The sequence below is a fragment of the Periplaneta americana genome, chromosome 4, assembly GCF_040183065.1.
Source record: "Periplaneta americana isolate PAMFEO1 chromosome 4, P.americana_PAMFEO1_priV1, whole genome shotgun sequence".
NCBI lineage: Eukaryota > Metazoa > Arthropoda > Insecta > Blattodea > Blattidae > Periplaneta > Periplaneta americana.
The window spans coordinates 84,657,950-84,685,808 of record NC_091120.1 but is presented as its reverse complement, the minus strand read 5'-3'; the positions used below and the strand labels follow the sequence as shown (position 1 = coordinate 84,685,808).

The 27,859-nt window shown below is 34.2% G+C and overlaps 2 protein-coding genes across 3 annotated transcripts in view; one reads left to right on the top strand and one right to left on the bottom strand.

Annotated features, from left to right (window-relative positions):
• The window catches only part of LOC138698001 (uncharacterized), a 210,155-nt gene extending 186,668 nt beyond the window's left edge, over positions 1 to 23,487 (top strand). Inside the window, exons 7-11 of the mRNA XM_069823669.1 lie at positions 2,324 to 2,611; positions 6,871 to 6,995; positions 11,594 to 11,683; positions 13,905 to 14,081; positions 22,203 to 23,487. Coding sequence (XP_069679770.1) covers positions 2,324 to 2,611; positions 6,871 to 6,995; positions 11,594 to 11,683; positions 13,905 to 14,081; positions 22,203 to 22,431 — 909 coding nt within the window. The 3' untranslated portion in view covers positions 22,432 to 23,487. The remainder of the gene's footprint in view (positions 1 to 2,323; positions 2,612 to 6,870; positions 6,996 to 11,593; positions 11,684 to 13,904; positions 14,082 to 22,202) is intronic.
• The window catches only part of LOC138698002 (venom protease-like), a 79,724-nt gene continuing 58,069 nt past the window's right edge, over positions 6,205 to 27,859 (bottom strand). Inside the window, exon 7 of one of the 2 annotated variants that reach the window (XM_069823675.1) lies at positions 6,205 to 6,319. In XM_069823675.1, coding sequence (XP_069679776.1) covers positions 6,305 to 6,319 — 15 coding nt within the window. In that variant the 3' untranslated portion in view covers positions 6,205 to 6,304. Of the gene's footprint in view, positions 6,320 to 21,867; positions 21,943 to 27,859 lie in introns of those variants that run through there. The other variant, XM_069823674.1, reaches the window with a different exon arrangement.

Here is a 27,859-nt window from a genome sequence, read left to right as displayed (position 1 = left end):
CGTCGGATATAGATCCTAATGGGCGAGAAATTGACAGCCGACAAAACTACACCGACTCCTATTATAACAATAATATGAAGTCAACTTATTCCTATTACAGGTCTTGGAAGCTCGCAAGGAGGTTAAGGCTCCCATCTTTATAGATAATCGATATTAACAGCAGTAGGGACCACCTTTAAGCCTACTCCCAAGGAAATATTCCTTATACATCTTGGTTACACAAGTTTTAACACTAAATCACTTCGGAAAACGTATTATGTGTCTTTCTCGTGTTAGATTTTACATTACCTCGTTAACGTTCAAAACTGCACCATGACTTTACGGACATAGTGTATTTTAATTTTTCAAACACAATATTTATTTTGTAATTTTGTGATTACCAGCTGCAATAAACGGTTTTTACATGTCACAGTATTTTATGACATTATAAGCAATACACCTAAGCTGGCTATGTAAAACGGGTCGTTGGTTAGAAGACATTATAGCTCATCTTACTCAGGAATATCAGACAGACTGACTGATGGCAGCGTGGAAAGTTTAGGGATGTTCTTTACGTGACCTTTGTTAGCGCTAGCTATTGCGGCTAACTCTACGTAACCGAGCAACAGCAGCGCCCCCATTCCGATACCGATGTTCGCTGTGTCGACCAGTATGTACATTTTTTTTTTCTTTTTAGAAAATAAGGAAAAAATCGTAATCGCAATGTTTACGCTTTCTTGGAAAAACCGAGAAAAACCACGACAAATCATAGTTGTACTGTCTTTTTTAATAAGAAAACAAGGGCAAACCATAAAAAATCAATCTTTGTTAGAGAAACTGAGATAAAACATAAAACAATTAAAGCCATACATTTCTCGAGAAACTAGAAAAAAACATAAACAAATCAACCATAGTAATATTTATAATTTTCTTAGAGGAACTCGGAGAAATTACAAAAAGTAACAGCTGTGTTACATTTGCATTTTTTTTTCTTGTTGGAAGAGGACGTATTAAAATTCCTCCATAATGTAGGCTATATGTATATAACCCATTTCATAACTGTATCGTTTATAGCCTGAGGGCGGCACGCCGTTGTTGATCTACTGATATTATTACTATTCATGTCATTAGTTCGCATTCTTACCACCTGCAAACTTAGGTGGCTTATATAGGATACAGTAATAATAATAATAATAATAATAATAATAATAATAATAATAATAATAATAATAATAATCCCCCTTTACAGTCTGTAGAACAGCAATGATTACATGCGACAGACAGTCTATGAAGTAAGGAGACGAAGGAAAGGTACTTGGCATGAAAACTACAACCAGTGGTGGTTCCTGTACTAATATCTTGATCAGTCTCGCGGATAAAAATCTCAAGCTTTGCTGTATCAATAATGTCACTGCTGCTGTCATCAAGAGCCAATGAATAATATACGATTTTTCTTGCTTATTTTTTTAACCTTCCTCTTAAATGTAATCAGGAATTTTCTAGATTCTTCCCTCGATACTTCGTCGAGAAATTCGTAGTTTTTCAAAATTAAAAACTTCTTATGGATAAGTTATTTAAGCTAATTTAATCATTACTCTTTTGAGAAATTCTGTTCTATTAAAAGGCTTTAGAGCACGAGATATTTCAAACCCCATTAGGTAGCTAACTTCCTTACATTTATTTATGTCGTCTTTCTCTTTTTGGGTATGATATAAGACATGTCAATTCCTGGCGTTTAACAGTTCGTTGGCACATAATATTGAATCAGTTTTTCTATAATATTATTATTAAATGAATAACTAATAAATAGTTACCCTCATCTAAAGATTAAGGAGATTAAAATTGAGATAAAACCAAATAATTTTAGCCTGCTAGGGAGAAGATCTAAAGATATCAATATTCATGTAAGTGCAGAAGAATTATAGAAACACATACTTAGTGATCAGTACTACTACTACTACTACTACTACTACTACTACTACTACTACTACTACTACTACTACTACTACTACTAATAATAATAATAATAATAATAATAATAATAATAATAATAATAATAATAATACGTTATTCAGCGTGGAAATTGATGTTTCTATTTACTCGTAATTGAACCGTTGAGCAAAGAACATATTACATTTTGTCCGACAGAACAACAAAAAAGTTCTCATTCTTTAAAAAAAACCCTCTTACTGCTTGTAGAGACAGAGCAATGCACAGGAAACTCCTCGTACCCGTTTGATGGAATCACGACACCCGCTTTGGTCACCGCTACTGTAGAACAAAGTTTGTATTTGTGTCTCTTCTGGCAACTTATAAAGTATCTAAGTATTGTATGGTTTTCCAGCCCCCGGTGAGCAGGAGCGACCCTGTAGAGTCTGGGCCTCTGGACCCGTCGGTCACCGACATGGAGAGCAGCGGAGACGACGAGATGGATGCGCGGTGCGGCGGCGACCTGGAGCAGGTGCACGCCATCGAGCCCATAGTGACGTCGTCGGTAGGCAGCTGCGAGGAGCTGGTGGGCACGGGCATGGACAGCGGTGTGTACCGCCTGCAAGACTGCGAGCTCAACCCCGTGGGGCGCGACTTCTACACCCGCTACTGCGACATGAGGACTGAAGGCGGCGGGTGGACCGTGAGTATGCATATGAGAATATTCAGGATCTGAGTATGTATAATGCTACAGAGGCCGTGTGTAGTTACTGGCAGTGGCTTTTATATCTGACACGTCTCGAGGAAAAGGCCAGACAAGGAGAAAGGCGTTGTGACTAACCAGACTGTGGGCTGTGCGTGGGGTTAAGATCACTAGTCTGTAAATAGTGAGTGTTACGGGACCTCAAATAACTTCTGATTGATTGTTTTGCTGTAAGGACTCTTGCACTGCAAGATACACGGGGCCACCAGTGTTCATCAGCCGGTAGCGCATTTGCTAACCCGGAGTTGAACTCTGACGAGGGTTCGATTTCCACTCGGGTTCATTACCTGGTTGTATTTTTTCCGATGTTTTACTCAGCCTTAAGGTGTATGTCAGGTAATCCATTGCAAATTCTCAAGTCTTATTTTATCAAGTATCATCTGGCTATCACCAAATCCATTGACACTAAAATGAGGAGTGTTGAATCAAAATGCGCTAAGTCCATTTCACTTTCTTGCAGATTTCTCCTCTTTTTATGGCCATGACTCAACCTGTGTTGTTAGTTTGCTCTAAAAAGTGCTTCCCTATTGTCTGCAAGAGCCTTAAAATATACAGTATATAATATAAAAATACGCCGTTTGGTTCAAAAGTACTAATTAATTAAATATTGCTCTCTTTTGAGAAGTATTTTCGTTTGGATAAGTGCATTTTGACTCGATGCTCCTCAAATAATCTAGTAGTTGATACAGTGTCGTCAAATAACGGACTAAAAATCATACCGCGGATAAAAATATAGGCTATAACGTTTTTAAGACAGTTCTACTTCATGGCTCTGAAACTTAACATTAAAATAAAATGACATTAACATAATGAGATTTCTGAGACAAATAAAATAATGCTCTAACTTAAAATCAATACGAAGTAAACAATTGTTAGTAATTAATAATAATGGAGGTAAATATTTATTTTGCATTTGCTAAAATTTGGAAAGATAAAGAACTGGAAAAAATTATTAAAAATTAGTATCATAAAGATAATTACTCCGACTATCAAGAGAGGCGGAACAGACTCAAGTAAAACAAAAGTCAATTTTCGCTCGGGGAAACTTGTGAGGCTTGTTTGATTTAAGGAAGGGTCGGTCGCATAATCATTCTGCTGTAATGGCGTATGTAGAGATCCCTTGCCTCCTTCCAAGAATCAATCCATGTCTTAAACTATATCAATTTTCTTCTGTTCTACTAGTTGAATTAATTATCAAATTAGGTGCTGCTATTTTCATGTATAGAGTTATTAACAATTTAATACATAGTAATATATTTCAGTTTAATATTAATATACACGATAATTCATGAGGATTTACCGTCCCTTACGGAGCGTATTTCCGAAGACATTCTGAGCAAAAAATATCATATAAACATTTGTCCTAATCTCAATATTTTTTGGAGTTACACTAATTTTAAGTTGTTAGTAAAATACCTTTCTTCTTCAGTTTTAAGGATAAAAACAATATTACAAATAGAGAATGAACTATTCAGAAGTGTTATTTCTTTAAATGGCTAGTGTTCTGATGCTAAAATGTGTTGTTAATTGCTTTGTACAGATTTTGTTTTTCAATTTTTAACTAAAAATTTCGTAATTCTTAGGCACTTATTACAAAAATTTTTATAAATCATACGGCTTTAGGAACTTGATTCTTTACAGTTTAATTAGCCTACCTACTGTATGCATCCTAATATACAATCTTAAAGAATTTACAAGAGTGGCGTGATTTGTAACAATTGTAGTGATAGATGCGTACGGGGCAACTATGGAATTCACAACACATTTTTAGTTTCAGAATACTAGCTAATTAAAGAAATGATACTCCTGAATAGTTCATTTTTATGTGTAATATTCTTTTACCCTTAAAACTCAAGAATAATGGTATTTTACAAACAATTTCAAATTAGTGTAATTCTGAAAATATTGAGATTAGGACAAATGTTATATGACATTTTGTGCTCAGAATGTCTTCGGAAATAAGCTCCATAAGGGACGGTAAATCCTTGTGAATTACTCTGTATGCATACTTATTTAACAAGACAAAAAGAAATTTTTTCTCAGCATAGCTCAGTAACTTATGGAACGAAAGGAATTAAGCATTTTAATAACAACTTTTAATAAACTTCCTTTAGAATACAGAATTTTACAAAATTGTCGGTGTTTTAAGAATTGTTTAAAAATACGTTTTTGGGAAGATTTTTTGTTTTAATTCTCGGTCGATTTATTTATTTCATGGCTTCAAACTTTTCCTGCTTTCTGCCCAAAACTTTATGTTGCCTTACTGTTTGTTCTTATTTTACTTTCTTTCTTTAATTCTTGAGATATTATATGTTTTCGACAGATTGTAATTTCATGATTTCTTAAATTACATTGTGCAACATATGTGTGTAATATTGTATAGCCCCTACAATGAGTTATACTCGTTGGGACATACTCAATAAATTTTAAAAAATCCAAAACCAGCCAGGTCCCGCCCTGACCCCTTACCAGAGAGAACCAGAATTCGATTGCATGTTGATCTTGTAACATTTGTGGCGGACAGGTTTTCCTCTAGTAGTTCGGTTTTTATGTCACTTTCATTCCACGATTGCTCCATATTGATTATGTCGTCATCTCTGAATAGTCTCAGTGTTTGAAAACGGATTTAAATAAAATTTTTCGAACTTGTTAAAGCCGGTCTTCCTACTGTATCTCGACTCAAGAAACCTCTAGTAACAATTCTATACTCCATCATGTACTCGTACTGTATTTCTGATATAAATTAGCTCTGGAATATAAATGACCTTCTAGCGTTTTAAATGCCCACTTTAACAGGATGAAAGCTTTATTAGCACTACGATTTCTTCTGTCAGTACAAGTAACTTCAGCTTCTGAATTCATGAATATATTTAATTTTCTTCGGCTTAGTATTCCTATGATGAAACTTGGCTTCATGTATTTGCTTTTATTCTTCTGTCAGTCGCACATTATTGGGCACTTAATCTAACAGAATGCGTTTCGAATATAAACACTCATCTTCCTTCTCTATTTCGCCACTCAAGTTTCGTAGCAGATTAACATTCGTTAAAAATGTACTGATGAAGTCTTCGGCTTCTACCTTTGTATCTTTCCTCTTGCCTGTTGAGGAATGCATTGAACTAACGGTAACTGACGGAATTCTTATTGTAAACTGAAATTCAATTCCCGGTATACATTTAGAGGAAATGATACAAATATGGATTACAATTTTGTTTTTCCGCTTTGGAACTTGCATGTTTTGAATACTGAACGTAAAGTATCGTCCTGTTTATTGCTGAATGTCCCTGTGAATGGTACACCGGACTAGAAAGTTCGTAAGATGTTATAAAATGTTTGAAAAAAGTAATTTTCTCAAAATCTGACATATTTCCTTCATAAAAATGGAGGTACAAATATAGAATAATATTAACAAGTTACAAGATTAACAAAATTGCAAAGTCAAAATGGCCTTTACTAATAAAAGCACAGAACAAGCATTCAACATCTTCATTAGAAGGTGTTTTCCCGTCCGTAATACTGAATCCAGATGAATCGTCTCGCACGTCTTTTCTCATACTTGTTTTATGGCTTCTTGCATTGCCTTTTCATTCCACTGTTTTATAAGTTTGTTGGAAGGTGAGGTTTTCCCTCCTCCTACAGGTGCCAATACTAGAAACGAAACAGAAAATCAGGGTATAAAGATGTACTATGTAGTGGTACTAGTATTTCATATTTGTGACACACTGATGTTGTAAGTCATAATTTAAAAACGAAATCAATTAAACATACATTGCTATAAACGTAGATTACTTCACTTTAAGAATGTAGGTATATCATTAATATTACTAAAATTGAGCAATAACTTGTTTATGTATAATCAAGAAAAGAACTTACAGCCAAAATTTTCACTTTCCTTGAAAACTCTATAATGATATACATTTCAACGGTCCAGCTTGTAACTGCAAACTAACACATTCCCGCCGAAGATAGTATCAGTGCATTGTAATAATATAATTAATATTAACGAAACTGTCTAAAACGCACAATTTCAAGTTGAAAATTGACAAATAAATATCACTATAATACAAACTTGGAATTAGTGCGAGATTATGAAATAATGGTGCGGCGATAATGGGTCAAAGAAATATGTTTCTAAAAACATATAAGAATGTTTAGATTATTTAAAGTAAAAATTAAATTATTCCTATGTTTTCTTACAGGTATTACAACGCCGAGGAGCATTTCCTGGACCACGTCTCAACTTCACGTTACCATGGAAGGATTATAAATATGGATTCGGGGTTCTGGATCAGGAGTTTTGGTTCGGAAACGATTTCATTCACAGGTGACAGTTGATTTATTTTTAAATACTGAAAGGCAAGTATACTAAATGAAGTTTCCATTTTTGTACTCTCAAATTATTGCATTGTAAGATGTGTATGAACTTTACTGTAATATAAAAGTGACAGGGCAAAAAATCAACCAGCGAAAGTGAAAAAGCAAGTCTCATAAATATGATGTCATTGACTAAGAGATAGCAATGCACTTGTGATTATTGGCACAGTATTTATGATTATTGGCTAAAGTATAGCACAGCATTTATGATCATTAACTAAAGTATAGCACAGCATTTATGATTACTGGCTAAAGTATAGCACAGCATTTATGATTATTGGCTAAAATGTAGCACAGCATTTATGATTATTGGCTAAAGTATAGCACAGCATTTATGATTATTGGCTAAAGTATAGCACAGCATTTGTGATTATTGGCTAAAGTATAGCATTGCATTTATGATTATTTCATGTCCAAAAGCATATTATGTTCTTCGTTTCTACACCACACACGACTTCTTCGAAACAAAGGCTGGCATTGATGCATAAGCATGTTTTTTTTCCTCAAATCGTGTTCTCTTAGGCCTACTTACTATCTTTGTTTATGAATGGGATTAATACAGTAATAATAGAAGATTCATAAATAAGTATACTAATCTCTAGTATATGAAATGAGTGGTTGACAGTACTACAAAAATATAATATTAATAATAATAAAATAACATATAATGTTCTGCGAGGACTTAAGTCGCTTCTTACTCTGTGTCCCATACGGCTTGTGTTACGTAAATTTTCCAAAGTAATTCATGTAATGAAATGTTTAAAGTTTTCTTTTGTTATCGAGATATAATTTTATAAATAATATAATTAATTTCTCTGACATTAAAATAATTTTAATACATGATTTATATCATTACGTTCGGAAACTTGTTTTACGTACAAAGCAGAATTAAGGTAAATTGAAATGTTATGTTATTATATTTAATTTGTATCATACCCAGATTAATTACGTTGTAGAGGCTCAGTATAATAACATCTTTCCAATAGCTTAAGAAAAATATATTTGTACAGACAAACAGGCACCATCTTCCAGTGTCGAGATCAACAAAGCAAAAGAATCTAATTCATTCCGTCTCATACTCCTCAATAGTGTAAACGTAGACAATTACCTTTGTATGTCATGCAGGGACACCGTTCTTTTATTTATATAAGGCATACATATATACAAGGTGGATCAAAAATCACTTTCCCCAATATTCGTTCTTAGGTTTCATACTTGTACACATGTACAGATGTCAAAACTTGAACAAACGAATAGCTGGTGTAATAAGTGGTGGTTGGCAATCATGTTCATGCGTCAACTGTTTTTCCGAAACTGGAAAAATGAAGGACATTAACTCGTCTGTAACATCCGTGACGAAATGTAACATCCATGACATGGAAGAAACAGCTATAAAGTATTTACCGATTATGTTTTTGTGAACTAATTGGATGCCATGAGATTTGCGTAGCATTCACATGAACATTATGAGAATGAATCTCTTTTTCTTGAGGCAGAGGTCTGAGTTTTACACTTTTTGTTAATAAGGTGTGAAGTGAGTTCACAAATCTTGTAACGTCCGTGAAGGAACCTTTTCTTTATTTTCTGCAATAATAATAAATTTTATTCGACAATTCTTTTCTGTAAAATGATACCGCTCTTCTAAATTGATTCTAATAATAAAAGTTGACAAAAGTAATTTCATTTTCAATATATAGAGTTTGAAAATAGTAAAATGTGACATCCGTGACAACTGGAATGGCTGAGGCACTCTGATTGTTCTATCGCTATGTTAGGCAATGTTTGTTTACTTGCTTGTAATTTTCTTTGTTTATTTTAAGTTGTCAGATATTGAATTTGAAATAAGCATGTACAGTAGTGGCAAAAAAAAAACCGGACCGACCCTTGTAGCTGATTTCAGAGCCTTGTTCACTCCAGAGCACGATAGATTGATAACTAAGACTTTCGTGGTTCAAATCCTGCCTGGGAAGGAAACTTTTTTTTGTTCCTTATTCAAATTTATTCCCAATACTTTTCGATTGCTGGTAAAATTCATGTTCTGGGAATAATAAGTTAATTAAGTAGTAAAATATCGCTGCAATCGAAAAGTATTGAGAATAAATTTGAATAAGGAACAAAAAAAAAGTTTCCTTCCCAGGCAGGATTCGAACTACGAAAATCTTAGTTACCAGTCAATCGTGCTCTGAAATCAGCTACAAGGGTCGGTCCGGTCTTTCTTGCCACTGCTGTACAGTAAGTTACAGTTTTTATGAAGAAATCACAGAATATTTAATAGATTCTTTTCTTGTCAGGAGGTTAAGAATCCTATAGGAATGAAAGTGTCATGCAGTGAAACCGATAACATAATTTTGTTTACGCTAGCAATAGTCACCATAGTGCCGGTAGTTCTCCAAATATATTCTGAATGAAGCATCACGTAAAGCCAAGCAATCGTCCTGCAGTCGCTGCCATATTTTGTGAGGCATTACTAGTGGGAGATGTTAAAGCTATCCCACAGAGAGGAGTTCCGCCTTCTCGACCGCAGCCAGCTGCTTCATATATTTCTGGAACATTGGTTCGAGATTTTTTTCGTCGTCTTTGGACTATGACAAGCGTTACCGCGAGGCTAAGGGGAATCAGGTCTACAAATCTGAAAAACAAGTCCTTCCGAGAAGCCATTTATGTTCCTTCTTCTTTTTATAGTCGGGAAACAAAGAATGCGAATAAAACAGGTGTTTTAAGCTTGAATTTTAGAACAATAGAAAAACCGGTTATGTTAGGTTTAAGTTCTGCCGCATTCAACTCCATATGTAGGAAATCGAAGTTAGTTGTAAATTTTTATCACTTAATGGCATTCATCCCGTTTCTCTGATGTTGCAACTCTCAACTGTTCTTTTGACTTCATTTGCATCGACAACAGGGTTGTCCAGCTTAACTTCTTAATTTCGTTCTTTTGTTTTATTTCGAGTTACGGTATAACTAAGGCTAGTAAGGTTAACCTTAACCTACGAAATCCATTTTTGGAGCGGAAATAGTAAAGGTATCTCCGTAACATGCCATGAAGGCACTTGAGGGGCATGGAGGTAGAGCCCCATGCTTTCCATGACCTCGGCACTAGAATGACGGAAATAGTAGGAACAAAAAATAATTGTGAACAATTCTTAATTTTATCTTTATTTAACTATTCCTTTCAAATAATGAAACTGTTCAGATCTTACGAAGTAATGTGACGATAGGGGAAAAGTTAAAATTTCCTAATAAATACTAAATCAGGAATGCAAAACTGTGTTACAATAAAAGCATAAGTCATAAGCCGAAAAACGTAACTCATCCCTTCCCAGCAACCCTCGCGTCATTGTACGGTGGGGGGGGAGAAGAGAAGAGAGAGCAGGGTGTTTGTCAAACGTCACACAAACGTCATTGAAGGCTCCGGCCTTGTGGATGGGGGAACGAACTCTTTCCACATGTTTCCATCCATTTCTTCCCCAGTTCTACAACCCTGTACTAAATATTTAAATACAGTCAACTCCGGACATAGTGAACTTCTGCGGACTTGCAGATTCCGTTCACTATATCCGAGGTTCACTAAATCCGAAGTGTTTCTCCCCTAACCCTAAATGACAGGAATGAATGAAATTGTGAACAAGATCGTAAAATAGTACACAGTAATTAAAATATTTCATTTTTGTGGAATGGATTACACTACCTATATACTGTATAGGCCTACTGTTACTCACAGTTGATTTACTTAAACTATGCTGTTGACCCACGTCCACTTGCGAAAAATCACGTTCAATGTCACTTATAATATTCGCCTTATCTTCCAAAGAAAACAGTTTACGTTTCGACATTTTTATACAGTACATTCACTGAATAATTTCGAGGGAAAAATTATTCCGGGGCCGGGTATCGATCCCGGGACCCTTCGCTTAGCGCACGAATGCTCTACCGATTGAGCTACCCCAGAAATTATAGACGACACCGTCGCAATTCTTCCCTTTATATCCACACAATTCAACCGGGCTGACAAGACGCCAGAAACCCAAGTCATCAACAGTTCCTGTCTTCCTGTACCTCTTCCATGCTCGAACAACATCGCTTTGGTTCGACGTCCGGAAACTTTCCTTGATGCCCTTCCTGACAGAATGTGGCAATGAGAACTCGAACAAACGTCGCAATTGACCTTCTAGCCATAGCAGAACTGCAGACAACACGAATAATGTACTTTCTTCCTGATGTTATGACTGGAACTGATGGGCTGTTTTACCTGTTCCGTTTGATAGGTACGGCTCATGCATGATTGTTTACATCTTTGTGCAGGTTTAGTGTCATCTATGAATAGTCTAAGGGGCTATGTTGTTGATGCAATATAAACATTCAACGTCAAGGTTCAGAAACTCTTGGGATCGATGTGATGCAAAACTTTTTTTGATGTGTGCATAAAAAATATTAGCTTAGATTTTTCTGAAGATTGAATGTCTGGCACTTTTGGCGATAAGTTCCGCTAACTAAAATATTTTTGATTGGAATAATCATACTTTCGTAATTAATATATTGAAATTATTACAGACTAGCCAATTTGCAGAAGGAAGTGACGCTAAGAATTGATTTGGAATCCTTCGATGGAAAGACAGCCTGGGCGGAGTATTCAAACTTCAAGTGAGTATTTTTTCACCGAAACAGGGTTATTATCACAGATAAGTCTGGACTGCTAAGTCGAATCTACTTGCGTGTTTATTTTATGATCGAGCGAAAAAATAATTCGAAATATGCATTTATTATATGATTTTACATAAGTGGAGAGACAATGCCAGGTGCTTGCATTTTATATTTCACATATATATCCTAAATATCATGAAAAAATAAAGACACCTTAATATAGTGGTTCCCAACCTGGGGGGAGGGTGTGAGAGACTTGCAGGAGGGGGACAAAACAACTCATGGAAAGAAGAATTGTGTGACCGAATAGAGGAATTATTAAACATATTAAACTTAGGAGAGTTTTTTTTGTGCAGTTGGCAATTTTCAAAACTGGCCATTGCCGAGAAAAAAAACACTGCAGTCGTTTGGGAATGGAAAATGTTCCCAGAATGAACCTTATCCAACTTTACACTTATTACAATTTTATCATATACTGAGAGTCGATGCCTCAGTTTTTTTTAAAGAATTGACCAATATTAAGGGAACTTCTTGAAGAAAAACTATATCAAACGTTCCATTGATGTTCTGTGTTCTTGTGAGTTTCATCACATGATTAGAAATGAAACATGGTTGCTAAAAATGGAAATAGTTATTCTTATGAATTTTAACTCAAATGAAATTGTTGTCTTTAAATTGTTTCAGGTAAATCAATGTGAGTGGAAATAATTTAATCTACAGTAATCTCACTCGAGATTTTGATTTTATCGACAAATCTGCGAGTGGGACATGAGCAGATTTATCTAGAGAAAATCAAAACTCTAGTGGGATTTAATTGACTATTACACGATTAGAAGAAAGTATATAAAGATTGAAAGAAATAAAGTACTATAATACAATAAATTATTAATTAACTTACGAAAATACTAAACTGTCTTCAAATGTATTATTGTACCATCTCATCATTAAAAATATTCCGCTAGATGGCAATAGTGTGTTATGATCAGCTATTCTCTGGTCACCAGTTGTGTCAACTACGCAATCTTTATTGAACTCTATGGACGATTACTAGTCAAGAAGGCTTTGTTGTTTCAGTTTCATTCTTATTAAAACAGTTGCATTCCACTTCAATTATCTATATATTAAACAATCTCTGATACGTGACTATCCATAATCTCATACAGCAGAAGCTCTAACATAACCTAAATAATATAACAAGATAAATGATAGGGAAGTTTTAATTAAGGATGAAGAAATAAACATGAATCATTTTAAAAGGTACAATTATTGAGAGTACAATGTTGGCAAACAAAGAAACAAATGCTAAGGAGATGATAAAAACAAATGTTAGGGAGGATAAGCAGCCATGATTGGTTGAAACACGTTGTTCCGTACCGTTTTATTGGTCAAAAGTAGTATGACGTAATAAAAGTGTAATACTTACAGGAAGACATTCTTGTTTTTGCACCATATCGTTTAAATTACTACTTGTACTATGGTAATTTTGAAACCTTTCATTTGTCCTACATTATTCTCAAATATACATGTTTTTGAGAAGAAAGCGATTCGGGTTCCGCATACTGCGGATAGATGGCAAGACTGTGACTCATTTTCAAATTGCACACCACTTCGGCGGGCCACGTTATGCATGAGGTGTAGCTGTGAAGAGTTATGTCGTGTACTAGGGTGAGTGTATGTTAAGTGTTCGTGAAAGTGTAGTGTAGGAAATGGGTGAGGACGATGTTGGGAACCACTGCTTTAATACATTGTCATTAAACTTTACCTCAGAATAGACATCCTTGTTACAAAGTATAATGTTGTAATATAATTAAAAATTATCATTCATGAGTAAAAACATGTGTAAAAGTGTGTGTATGTGTGTGTGCGTGCATAAGTGCGTGTGTATGTGCAGTCCATCCGTTCTTCTGTCCGTCTGTTTGTCTACTCCAATCCATCCAATCGATCCTATCAATCCTGTCTGTCTAATGTCCATCTGCCTATCCACATCTAGGTATATTTTATCTGTCTATGTATTTCTATTTATTTTTCTATCTACCTACCGGTACCTACTTATCTGTCTGCATACTTACATGTCTGCAAAACAAATGTTATGCTAAGTTAAAAAATACGCTTCTTATTGAAATATTAAACTAGTATGATGAAAATTGTCATTCGTGACATATTAGGTTGTAACAAAAGCGGAAAGAGTTAAATAAATTTCAGCTATTCTTTATTTTCTCAGAATAGAAAATGAGGATAATGGATATCGACTAACTATTGGAGGATACAGAGGAAATGCTACGGATTCCTTTTCCGCACATGATGGCTATACATTCAGCACATTGGATCGTAACAACGATAAGGCGCCAACCTGTTGTCCCTGTGTTCCGGCCTATGGTGGCGGTTGGTGGTTCTACAGGTAAAATGATTTAATAAAAAATAAACTTATCCTTTATTTACTATAGTCCTCTGGATGCATTATCATTACCAATTTTGCATGAAGTGAAATATAGCATTTTAAATATCTGAAAATGATCGAAAAAAAAAACAGAGAACATCTAAATTAAGGCAATGAAATTTTGGAATGTCCAAAGAGGTCTTAACTTGTTGCATGTTAAATGTATTGTAGTGAATTTGTATTATACTGGAACTTTTCCCCCCACATTAGATTATCATTTCTGTTCTATTTCTTTAGCAGGAGTAGGGACCCCCCTTAATATGTCATAAAATTCCGAGTTCCAACACTTTTGAACTCAGTAATCAAACTGATGATCAAAATTGGAGATTTCGGAATATAATTTATAAATCACCAACTTTCAATCAATAAAATGCTTATTAAATCTATACCTTACAAATTTCAGTCAATAAATTGCGTATATACCTTAAATAATGGAAGAATTTTCTACAGATTTATTTCTAGGCAGAAAATTTACATTCTGCGTTCACGTGTATAATTGAAGAGGTGGATTCCAAGACCAACTAATTCGAAAAACTACTAATTTTTTTGGAGAGCAATAAAATTGAAATAATTATTTTGGAGCTGATTATCTGAGTAATTTATGTTGTACATCCGTCATAACATAGATATGACATTACAAAATATTTGTGACATTTACGTTTATATCTCACAATTTATAGACGCGTATTTTTTTTCAAAATTGCACTATGTCATGACTTAGTTTGATTTGGAAACAATTCAGAATATTTTCGTATACTGGGTAATTTAAGTATGCTCTCTTAACTCAAGAAAATGTTGCACATATTTATTGCTAAATACTGTAACGTTTTGAGTGTTAGTTTTAACATGAAATATTACATTGTCCATTTACAGAAATAAAGAATTAAATTGCAAATGCTATGTTAACTGAAAAAAAAATTACGCTATAGGTATTACGACAAATACTTTAACTTATTACATACTATTAGTTGTAACGTAGATTTTACATTTTACATTTACAAAATTTGAAAATGGTTGAATTGAATATTGCAATGTTTTATTTTCACTGAAATTGAAATCTAACTTATTTATTACTGCACTAATTGAACGTAATATGTACATGTTAGTTTTAACATGAAAGTTTACAGTTTTTTATTTTCATTTAAACAAATGGCTTTTCTTCGTCATACATACGAACAGTATTATCATTATCCCCTTCAGGTTCCTCCAGTGCTTGTTCATAAAATTGTTTGGCTTTACTATTTTCCTGGGGCATGTATTTCATCAGCTTAAGAACGTCATTCCTTTTTTCAAAGCTAATGGTATTTTTTAATGTTACATCAGTAATATTTGTAACGAACTGCAACGTGCAACTACAGTAGGAGGACTGAAATAAGACGCGCCAAATACTGCTAAGTCAGCGCACTGACTTAGTTGCATCTGGAATAAAACAACAGTTGACTTAGTTGGATTTGGAAAACATCGTCAATTTTGACATTTAAAATCGACATGCCTTAGTGGGATTTGACTTATGTATATTACTGTTATTAGAAGTGTGTAACATGTATAGGAGAACACACCAAACAGCATAGCTAAAAATCACCAAAAACTGATTTAGTTTTGGAATCCACCTGTTCAATTGTAGGATGAAGCTTTAAGCCTAGTCACAAATCAGTGAATTGCTCAAAACGTAGTAATGAATTTAACACTTTTCGGAGGAGTGACATTGTTTATAAACAGTTTTGATATCATCTGTAATTCGTAACAGTGACGATTTGTATGATACCTCCTATTTATGAAAAAAAAAAAAAAAACAAAGTATTCCAAACATTTTAACAAAGCATCAAGTAAAAATGAATATATTGAAATTGACTGCTGAAATAAGATTTACACGGGCTTAAGGAAAATTAGATAGGTTCCAATAATAATCTAACCTTTAATTTGAAAATCTCCGAGTAGAATTGACTGATTCGGTAAGTTTTCCTGTATATGGGGGAAGAAGGCTATAATGTTTATCGGCTGTAACTGAAGACTAGCTTGCCATTCAGGTTCCAGGGTAATAGCAGAAATACCTACGTATAGACCTATGTAGTGGTAATTCATTCCGACTCATTTCCGAGAAGTAAAAGACTAACATTGGTAGTTGGCAGTGCACTGACTTACGACGAGTGCGGACCCGGATTCGAATCCCGGTGTTGTCAAAGTCGATTTATGATGGAAAAGCAAAGGTTCCTGGACGTTTTTCTCAAGTTTTTTTTTTTTTTCATTTCCCTGCTTCATTCCACCTTTGCTCTTCATTTAAATATTCATCATCATCATCATTATTTCAATAGCATTTACCCAAAATGGTACAGCTGGATGTAGTAGGTTACACATAAGTGTACAGATGGCATCAGTTTGAGGAGGCGTAGTATGCTATCAAGGGTGAAAGGGCGCTTTAGCGGGAGTTCACCGGGTCTTGACCCTCTACTGTTCTCCAACCAGGAGATCAACCGTGAAAGGAATGTACTTACTATTGCGTCTGGAGCGAAGTAGATAGATAATATTATCGTTATAACGTTAGTTTAAAAATCATGCGCTCTCCTGCATAGGCTATGTTATTTCCTGTATGGAGGGATTAAAAGACCAGGAGATTAACAGTGATCTAATTTTGTAACTAGAGTAGTATAAAAATGTGTGTATCAGTGTTATTGTTTGTGCTGTGAGAGCTAGCCAATAGAGATACGAGTACCCACGTGTGTGTGTGTGTGTGTGTGTGTGTGTGTGTGTGTGTGTGTGTGTGTGTGTGTGTGTGTGTGTGACCTTATGACATCAACATTCATTCACAGCATTACCCCGCAGCGTTTCATTCCGCAGAGACTTTCTCATGGTTGGAGAACAGTGTGATACTACATAGTTGAGTCACGATGTATACAAGAAAACGACCATTCGGATTCAAACATCCATACGCATACAAAATGAGTGGTAAGCAGAGATGAACAACAATCGAGAAAGCGATACTGTACTCCAACCAAGTCCCCACAATGCCGGCTGCGCAGAAGATAGGACTGGACCCAAATTGAAGCGATCGCTCGCCGCCATCTTGGGGCCGTGACGATAGCGGACGGAAAGCAATGCTGATAGAACGCAATCGTAAAACAAACTAAAATTTATTACTATACAACATAAAAACAACCAAACATGAGCCTAAGAGTAACAAGGATAAAGACAAATATAAATAGTAAAACATAATTACCTGCATTCTTGTGGTATAACATCAAATAATCAAAGATATTAATCCTGCAACTGTCAGTCAATAATCTTCGTCGTCTTTATGAATTGAACGTATTTCTATTTACATAATTCATCATATCCGTAGGATGGGCTTCCTGAAATATATTTCAATAACCGAGTGAGAACATTAACTTAATCTTGCACATTGTGTGCATCTTGCGGTCGTGAAAATAGCGGACGAAAAGTAATGCTGATAGAACGCAACCGCAAAAGACACTAAGATTTATTACTACATTATAAAAAATAACCAAATATAAGCTAAAAGAGTAACAAGGATAAAAACAAATATAAACAGTGAAACGTAATCACCTGCATTCCTGTAGTAGTCTACAACAGCAAATAATTGAAGAAACTGGAACTGTCATTCAGTAATCGTCATCTTTGTGAACAACAAATATTAAGCTGTTATGCTAAAATTGTCAATTAAAAATTCTTGTCTTCGTGATTAGGCCTATTCATATTTACACAATTCATCAAATCTGTACCGATGGAGTTCCTGAAATATTTAATTAATCGAGTTAGGACATTAACTTAATCTTGCACACTGTGTGCATTTTGCTTAGGCCTAACAATAAATATTTCAATAAACAAGGAAATGCATCAACTGTTATTATTAAATCGAATATGTGCAAGAATATCAAACTATTGTAACTAGGCCATATCTAGATAGTATGAAAATACTTAACCAGATTTATTTTGCACTCGCCTATTGATTCATAAATAAAATTGATTTAGAGAGTTGTTGTCTAACTATCTTCTTGTGCAAAGCAATACTGTATGATTTTGCAGTGTGATGACATCTGATTTTCACATACAGATTTATTGTCAGATGCATTATTCTTAAAATGTGGTTTTCGGGATATTCGTTGTCTAAAACATGGATGTAACTGGGGGGAAAGGATTGAAGAATTGAGCTGGTCCAGAACTAATTTTTTCATTTGACTTGCCAAAGATCCTTTTGGAGACAGACCATTGTTTTCTTTTAACAATAACCTAACTGCCTTTTCACACCAGCGACATACTGTTATCACATCCTCAGATGGAATATGAAGGCCTCCATTATTTTTCTTCAACAAAAATGACATTCCCTTGCTGTAGTTTTCATTTTCATAAAGCGCTTCTTCACAAGTGTCACAATTTATCGTTTTACTAATTTGCTTTACTACATAACCAGCTATGTATGTTACTACATTTTCTGAATATTCACTCAGTGCAAATGAAGTGAGGAAAAAAGTGCTATAGAGATCTTCTGCTTATACCAGTAGATTATTACTGTTGTCATAGCGTCTCATATTTCCGAAACACAGGGGATCTTCAGTAACGGGCTCAACATGTGCCTTGCTTGCTCCACACCAAGGTAATAATTGGACATTACTCCTCTCGGTGACGTTCCCATTATTTTTACTCTTTACTTCATTTACAACTAATAAATGTTTGTATGCTGCTTTGAACTGCAGAGCTGTAGGGTTGTTGTTGTGTCCAAGTCTGCTTCGGATTTTATTAAAAAAGAGTTCTAAATGATCTTAACTGAACTTGTAGGTGGCTAAATAGCTCATCTGATCTGTCTCAATCAAGTCATTGTAAATGTTTCTAACTCCTCGACACAATGACAAAAAACCTATGATTGCAGTTTTTCTTGCTGTCTTATATAAAGGGATGTCATACTGATCTTTCAGCCCTAGCAAGTAAGATTCAGCATAATCCAAAAACTGAAAAGAAATCACTTTATTTCTTTTACACAGAACAGACTTGTATCCCTTGGCAAATTTATTCTTTGAATTAAAAAAATCAAATAGTTTATCAAAGAATAAACAGAACTCTGCTGTTGCCTCTGAACCCTGGAATTCATTAAGACCTAGGTCATTGCAAAGAAATAATAGGGCATTACCAACAGAGGCACTAAGCACTTGGACAGCAAGCTTAACCTTCATTTTCTGTTGGACATAATTAATGTGACGCATTGATACTTTGTTTGCCAAAGTCAATCCTTCAATATCCTGAATATTCTGTAATAGTTCAATAAATTTCCAGCTTATTATTTTGCCATTTTGATTTTTAATAGTTTTTAATTCACCAAATAAATTTCTAACTAATTTTATCATGTAGCAAGCATCCAACATGACCTGAATTTTATGTTCACCTATTTCGAAAGATGGATCTAGTGATGTGGAATTTAGACATCTTAAATTTTCAATTTGTTCATTCTTTCTTTCCAGCTCTTTTTACATTAATTTACATTTTTTTCTGGGACTAAGAGCATAGTTGTGCACTGTTACGACCTGATCAGTATTTATTAAAATAGTACCACTGTTACTTTCTTCATTTGTTTCATGTTTGTCTGATTCTAATGATCTCTTTAATACTCTACGGGGTGGCTGTTCAATCTGAAATAAATTTTAGAAGTGGTAAGAATTCTGAATGTGGACATACGGGTTCCAACACATAAAAACATTAACTTATGAGCATTTTAATTATGATTTGCAAAATATAGACATGGATCTATGTTATAAGTAACTTTCAGTACCGTACTTCAATATAAGTTACAAATAAATGAACATAAAAAAAACATTATTTTAAAGGTCAAAAATCTAACTAGACTATGGCCTTTTAAACTTATTTTGTGATTACCTTTGTGAGATGGGCTGGAAAATTAAAAACTGATGGAACTGTGTCAGGTTTCAGTAATTTATTACCATTAGACTTCCAGAAACAAGATTCTATGAAATGAACTGAACAAAGCCTGTGGTGAATTGATGGTATAAATTTATCGCGTTTAACAGCAGATAACCATTTACTGAGAAGCTCAGGCTTTTGCAATGGAAACCTAAAAAGAAAGTTTGCGCTTACTCCTATAAAACATTCTCTTCTATTAACACAATAAATATGTACTAATGTTCTCAGTCATTTTACAATATCCTAATACAATATATGTAACTAATTTACTTGTGAAAAGAAATTTCCGAATCCTTCTTACGTTGATTCGTACAGTTGTATGCAGCACAACTATACACCATGATTCCACTTGCGGAATTTATATAGGAGTACGATGAAAATAAATGGTAAAAGAACACTCTTTGTACAGTTGTATGCAGCACAAGAGCACACGATGGTTTCACTCATAACATGATTAAAATACTATATAAACACTATATGTATAGGCCTCAATATGTAGCAAAATAGTAGGCTTACACTGTGATTTCACGTATATCACAGGAGAACGATTCATTTAAACTATATAAACACTATATACACACACACTATTGATTAAATTAATACGCACTTACTCCTAACACATTCAATAATACTGAATAACCTTCCATGTTATTTCAAATTAAGCGGAATTGTGATGTAAACATATTGTAATCACATGGCTCTCTGCCCCAAGATGGAGATGCGCGAAAGTGTTCAGTTTTTGGTCGAGGAACAGCGCTCGTAGTGAGTCTAGGTTAAACTATAAAATGTCTTTGACTCCAACCACGAGAAAGTCTCCAGGGAATGAAACGGAGCAGGGTGATGCTGTGAATGAATGTTGATGTTATAAGATGTCATAAGGTCACACACGTGGGTACTCGTATCTCTATTGGCTATCTCTCAAAGCACAAACCATAACATTGATATACACATTTTTATACTACCCTAGTTACAAAATTAGATCACTGTTAATCTCCTGGTCTTTTAATCCCTCCATACAGGAAATAACATATGCAGGAGAGCGCATGATTTTTAAACCGACGTTGTAACTCTAATATTATCTATCTACTTCGCTCCAATAGATGACGCAATAGTAAGCACATTCCTTTCACGGTTTATCTTCTGGTTGGAGAACAGTACTAACAGCGCCCGCAAAGCCGAAAACCCGTACGACAATGTTGTATTGCGTCGGTCCTTGACGTAAAGACTGATTGTGAGTGTTTCGAGACTCGAGATTGATCACTTCCGAAGTCAAGCAGCCTTGAATCGCCACAGTTGTTTATACCTGACTGAACTTACATCTACTTTGGCAACTGTTATACAGTATATGTATAAACAATCAAGTAGCCTATTTGAAAAATCTCTACCTTTCAGTGTATAATAATCCGCTCCCCAGTCTTTATTTAATTACGAGGCCCTTACTGAAAGGCTAGGAATTTTCTTTTCATATGTTTAAGATCAAGTGTATAATCTCAAGTAAAAAAAATATTAACGTTAGGCTGTGTTTTATGTTTCTTAGAAATGCAAATTTATTTGAGAATTTTTTTCTATTTATATAACCATAGATAATATCATAATATAATAGAACCAGGACATTTTGATAAATAAGGTACTGTTCTGTTTTGTCTTTTTGTCTCATTTAAACATTTATAATGTTATCTATTTCAATGATGTATGTTATTCAAAGTTACGAAATCTTTCTACGCGGACCAAATGCTATTTCGAGAATGATGAGCGAGACTCGAAGCGCACGAGAATGACGAGACGAGCCTCGAAAGACAAATGCAACGAACACAGCGGCAGTTAGTTTTGTTCATCTCTAGTGGTAAGGCATAATAAGCCCGTTAGAGTCTGCGATGTTCGCATTCTGGCCCCTCCTCTGAAAAAAAAAATGTATGAAGGTCAGATGACATCTATCCCAACACCATACAAGCTCCATTGAGCTTTAGTTTCTGGGTGTAAAAAATGGACGACCTAAAAAAAACATGTTACATTCCAATTTACATTAAATTTCCCATGCTTCTAAACTGGAACTCATTTCCTATTCAGTATGGAGGCGATCATTTGGTTGTCAAAATCAAACTAAGCAGAAATGAAGAACAATATTATGCCCACATTTTGTGTCTACTCTCGTTACAGCTGCTTCGAAGCAAACCTGAATGGAGAATACTACTTCCCCAGAGAACCCAGAGAACAATTTCGAGGCCTCATCTGGGAACACTGGCTTGGAGACACTTCTCTTAGGAAAACAGAAATGAAAATCAGATCTCGTGATGTTACGCATACCCACGACTCTGATTCCGAAACCAGAAGCCCAGAAATATTACCAGTGGATGTCACTCCCATAGACATACCAGAAGATCCCTAGTGAAGTTATAAAAACAGACTGCAGCAACTAAAACTGCCACCATTGGCATGGTAACAGCGTTGGAATGATGGTATTATGAATATTTTTTAAATTAAAACGAATCGTGGGAATCTTGTGAAATATATTGTTGCTCAAAAACATAATTTCTGAACTAAAATTGTTAGTGACACGATAAAGCCATAAATACTTAATTTGGTTTCTTCATAGTAAACTCTACTTTGAAATGAAGAAAATATTCTGAAGATAAAACTATTAAAACTACAAACAGTATTTCAATAATTGATACTAGATATTGTTAGAGAAAACCATCATGTGAATATTTTCGACATGGTAATTTTATGACGAAATATCTTGGAAGAAGCATATCTGAAAACAGTATTCAAAAGTGAAAGTTTTTTGAGAAGGTTGGAAAATTAAGAAAAAAAAATCTCCGACAGCTGTAAAAGAGCTAGGTAAATAAAAGTTCTCCTGCCATTTTCTTCTCAAGTTGGATTGAGAGTAGATAAAAATTACAAATGAACCGTCATTTCCGCTGGCAGAAATGGTACAATATAAAATAAATTGATCTGTGTCTTGAATATTAATCTCAAGAACTTATAATGAGATTCACAATTTGGTTTTAGGATGTTATTAAATAATTAAATACTAATGTTCTTCCATCACATGATAGTACATATTTATCAACAGTAATCTCACTAGAGGCTTTGATTTATCTAGAGAAAATCAAAACTCGAGTGGGAATTAATTGACTATTACACGATTAGAAGAAGATATATAAAGATTAGGAGAAATAAAGTACCGTACTCCAATACAATAAAATATTAATTGACTTAATAAAATGTTATTTCACTGATGTTAGCTCCAACAAAACGTTTGAACGGGCCCGCCATTTTCAGTTGACTTCTATGCGTTAAACATATGACGATCGCAAAGCATGTTTTATGTTGCCGTGCTTCGAACATAAAAGTTTACTTTTTAATGCTCGAAGGTACCGTAAAGAATTTTCAGTTTGAAATGTTGGCAAACAAAGAAACAAATGCTAGGGAAGTGATAAAATTGTAGCGATAAACAGCCATGATTGGTTGAAACACGTCCATTCGTATCGTTTTATTGGTCAAAAGTAGAATGACGTAGTAAAGTGCAATAGTTATATTAAAGCGGCTTTTCCATTTCTGTCTCCTGTTGTGTCTATATAGCCAAAAATTATCTTTTTCTACTCAAAGTGTTATATAAACATTTTGAAAAGTTTTCTGGAATTTTTGTGCAGTTTGTATAAATCACTAAATAATTAAAATTAAAGACCAAGATTAAACTCTTACTTTTGACCTCATATGTTTACGAGTAAAATTCTATATAAATCCTTTTCTTCTAATTATTATCATTATTTACATATTCTATGTCAAATTAAACGCTTACTCAGTACATAATAGTGATATTTTGTAAGTATATTTTTGTTTGTTGATAGTATTGTATGTGTCTTTGTTTATGTGTTATTCCTGCAGAGTTAGCAGATAGAATTAGCTAGTAAGTTGTCGAAATGAATGTACAAATTTTTTGTAACGTAAGTAACTTATTTCTTATGAGAATTAATTGACGCTTCATTCATTTTGATAATTTTTTTAGTTTTTTATACATACCAATATTCCTGGGAAGCTACAGTATTTGTGTCTATGACAATTAAATCCAGTGTTTAATTTAATAAGTTATCTCAGTTTTACGTAATTATAACACAGTAGTATTAAAATAATTAGTTTCCACGACAACTATAATGTATTTCACGAAACAATGTTTTCTTTTGTTCCAGTGGTAGTGCTTATCTTTGTTATAAACATTTTTATTTTAAAGACATATTTGGAATATCATTGCAAAAAATATATATTTCTGAACCTCACATTTAATAATCTTTATCATATCATAATTCAACGTTTTCTATACAAAAATTCAATTTGGGTTCACATATTTTAAAACAGTAATATTCCCCATACTGCATTGTAACAACATGGTGTAGTGTTTAAATTACTACCTACAGTATTTGAGGTTGTGCGAATAATTTTGTACCTTTGAAATAATTAATATAGGAAACCATGTAGCATATCAGTTCAAGTGCAAAGACAATATGAATATGAGAGAGGTATTTTTAATAATATTACTCGCATTTTTGTGAAGGAGTCCAGGTTAAGAAAAAACATTGGTTTTATTGGCCTTGCCTAGTTCATTGCAGAAGCTTTGTGGTAAGTGGGCGCTTCTATGACCATTTAATGAAATATTCATATGAGCAATGCTTTCTCCTTAAGGTGGAATCCTCTATAGAATCTATTTAAATGTGCAAAATATATTTGCACAAATTATATTTCTATATTCAGTAGAACTTCATTTATACGTTTTATGGGAGTTTGAAGAAAAAACGCATGTGAGAAAAACGTATAAATGAAATATTTAATAACATGAAATAGCATTTGAAGACTATATGGGCAGAAAGAGTGAAGTCAGTTTAGTAAAATTTTCATAAGTGAAATTTATAACTTCATAGTTAAGCCATTTTTGAGTTTATTATACAGTACGTACTAAAATTTATAACACATAGCCTATTGTTGAAGAATGTAAGATTATATTTGTACAGAATCCTAGCTGCATAGAGACTAAGCTGGCTGATATATTACATTTGAAACTCAAATTCCGAAAATGTTTCGACATTGACTTACTTTGTTCTCCCCATGTAATCTTCATTTAATAATACGTGGTTATTTTATTTTGGACTCCTTGCTCCTAAGGAATAAACCATACCCTTAACTTGTGATTACTCTTTCGTAATTTGTTCACTTATATAATGGCATGTTATTAAATGTTTCACTGTTTCTAAAGCAGGAACAGTCATTAAAGGACACAAGATTGTTCGAAGCAAACATAGGTACCTTCGAAATTCATTGAATTTTAAAGTGGGCTGCACCTTAGCAATGGAGACGTGCTATATTTTCGCGCTATTATATGTTCACAGCAAACCTAATTTCGAGCAAAATCGATTTAGAACATTTCAAGAGTCCACTGCAAGAATGATGGATGTCACTTTCTTGTCGAAAATGAACCAAGACTGTCAATGCATAGCTTAAGACATATAGAATGTACATAGAGAGTTATATGGCATTAACACTGATAGTCATTGTCCAGTAATGATCGGAAAATCACAGTTAAGCTTTGAGCGCTAAGCATTTCAAACTTTCAATTGCTTCTCCTGAAAAATGTATTCCAAATGACATCCATCATTCTTGCAGTGGACTTTTCATTTATAAATGACTTTTTGTATCTCCTGGAATTTAAAATATGATCGTATAAGTAAGTATTAAAAAAAGTATAAACGAAAAACAGATACCCGAATTAAATTAACATGGAAGGTATAGAAATTTTGCAGAACTACAAAAAAAATGTATAAGTGTGGAAAAACGTATGAGTATGAAGCGTATGAAAGAAGTTTTACTATAATTCGTTTGGTTCAATTTTGTTCTTACACAACAAATTATGTGATTTAAGTTAACTTAGGCGACAGATAATGGTCCAAACATCCTATTAATCCAGATGCTGAAGGCTATTAGATGTTAAATTTAATATGTACAGTATGTCAAGCTTAAAACACCAATAAAATTAGTGATCATAACTGAACAATTATATGGCAAACAGAAATATATCTACCGAGGTTCGGTAGTGTATCTCATTGCATTTTATGTAGCAATGATGTGGTTGCCATGAAGTCGTAACTAGACTGAAAAATAAGTTGAATTAATTTACAGCTGTGTGGACGCTTCAGGAGAAAATCTCATGTGTTCTTTCGTTAGTAGAAACAAAATACAGCACCGTAAAATACAGCACGATCTCATTCCTGACTATAAGAGAATAATGACCTAGGATACAAAGTTCAAATAATCATGAAGCTTGTTGCCGAAAACCATTAAAGCATTCTAAGCGAAAAGTTTCTGAAGTAGACATTGAACGGATCCAAACCTCCATTATAAGAAATCCAAGAAAATCAACTCGACAAATAAGTTTGCTACTCCAACTTCTTCACAGTACGATTCATAATGTTTTACACAAGAGGTTACATCTGCGAGCACACAAAATTCAAATAACACAGCGGATCACGGCCGGAGATAAAGTTAAAAGGCTGACTTTTACTGCTGGTAGCGTGGCAAAACTTGACAAAGACAACTCGTACTTAGAACAGAGTGTTTCTTCCTTGATCACATATATATCAGATTGGCCATTCCCATGTTATGAGAGACAATGCTCTTTCTTAATATTACTGTTATTGTTCCGACTTTATGAGGAGTCTTGACAATTCATCCATTTTCTTTAATAATAATAAGGCCAATACGATTCAGTGGTTAACTCAAAAATAAGTTACCACCTATTAATTCAGTAGGATATGTTTTGGGGTTTTATGCTTGGTATACATAGCAACATTATAGTTCCCAATATTTGAAATTAGTACATTGTCATTTTCTCTTGTTTGTATATAAACTCGGATGTATTCATAAACTGTAGACATTTCAAGATCATCGTGCATCTGTATTTGTCTTGTATAGAATTCATAACCTCTATTATTCGAAATGTTTTATTTTGGACCACTTGTAGATGATGTAAGGAAGTATTCGGTGCAAATCCCCAAGCTGGTGCTGCCTATGTCATTTGACTTCGAATATATAGTTTATATAGACTTAGCTTACATCGTAAGGAGAGGACAGTACTTAAGACCAAAGGCATGATCTGTTTTAGACGGGTTAGAGCAGCATATTTATTTTTCAAAATGTGTTCCTTCCAGTTGAGACGCCAATGAAGAAGAATTATCAAGTATTTAGTTTTCAGTACATAAGGAATTTGAACATTTGTGAGGAAAATAAATGGTGGTAGTGTTGCTCGACGTTTGCTGAAAATTATTGCGGATGTCTTGGTATTGTTAATTGTAATCTTCCATAATTTAGCCCACTTGTCAGTCGAATTAAGATTAGGCTGACCAGACGTCCCCGATTTCCGAGGACAGTCCCCGGTTTTGAGTTGCTGTCCCGGGGAACAAATGTCCTCGTTTTGTCCCTGGAAATTAATTTTGTTCCTATAAGCTTTGAGTTTGTTCCAATAAAATTTTACAATTAAATATTTAAGCATAATGATGGAACTTCTGCGATTCATGCACATTTCTGAACGCTTCTCAGTATCAGACAGAAGAACCAGCGAGCACAGTATGAGATATTCCGCACTCTATGAGAAGAACATAGCATCTTTATCTCTGGTCATCTTAGCATTCGCGTTGCGCAGAAGCGTTAGAACTGCCGCAGCATCCATTTGTAAGTAGTTCAAAAAATGAGAAATTTTGTGACAAATCAACAGGTAAAAAGTGGTATGATGTTTTTCAACATTTCAAAAAGATTTTATTCAGTTTGAA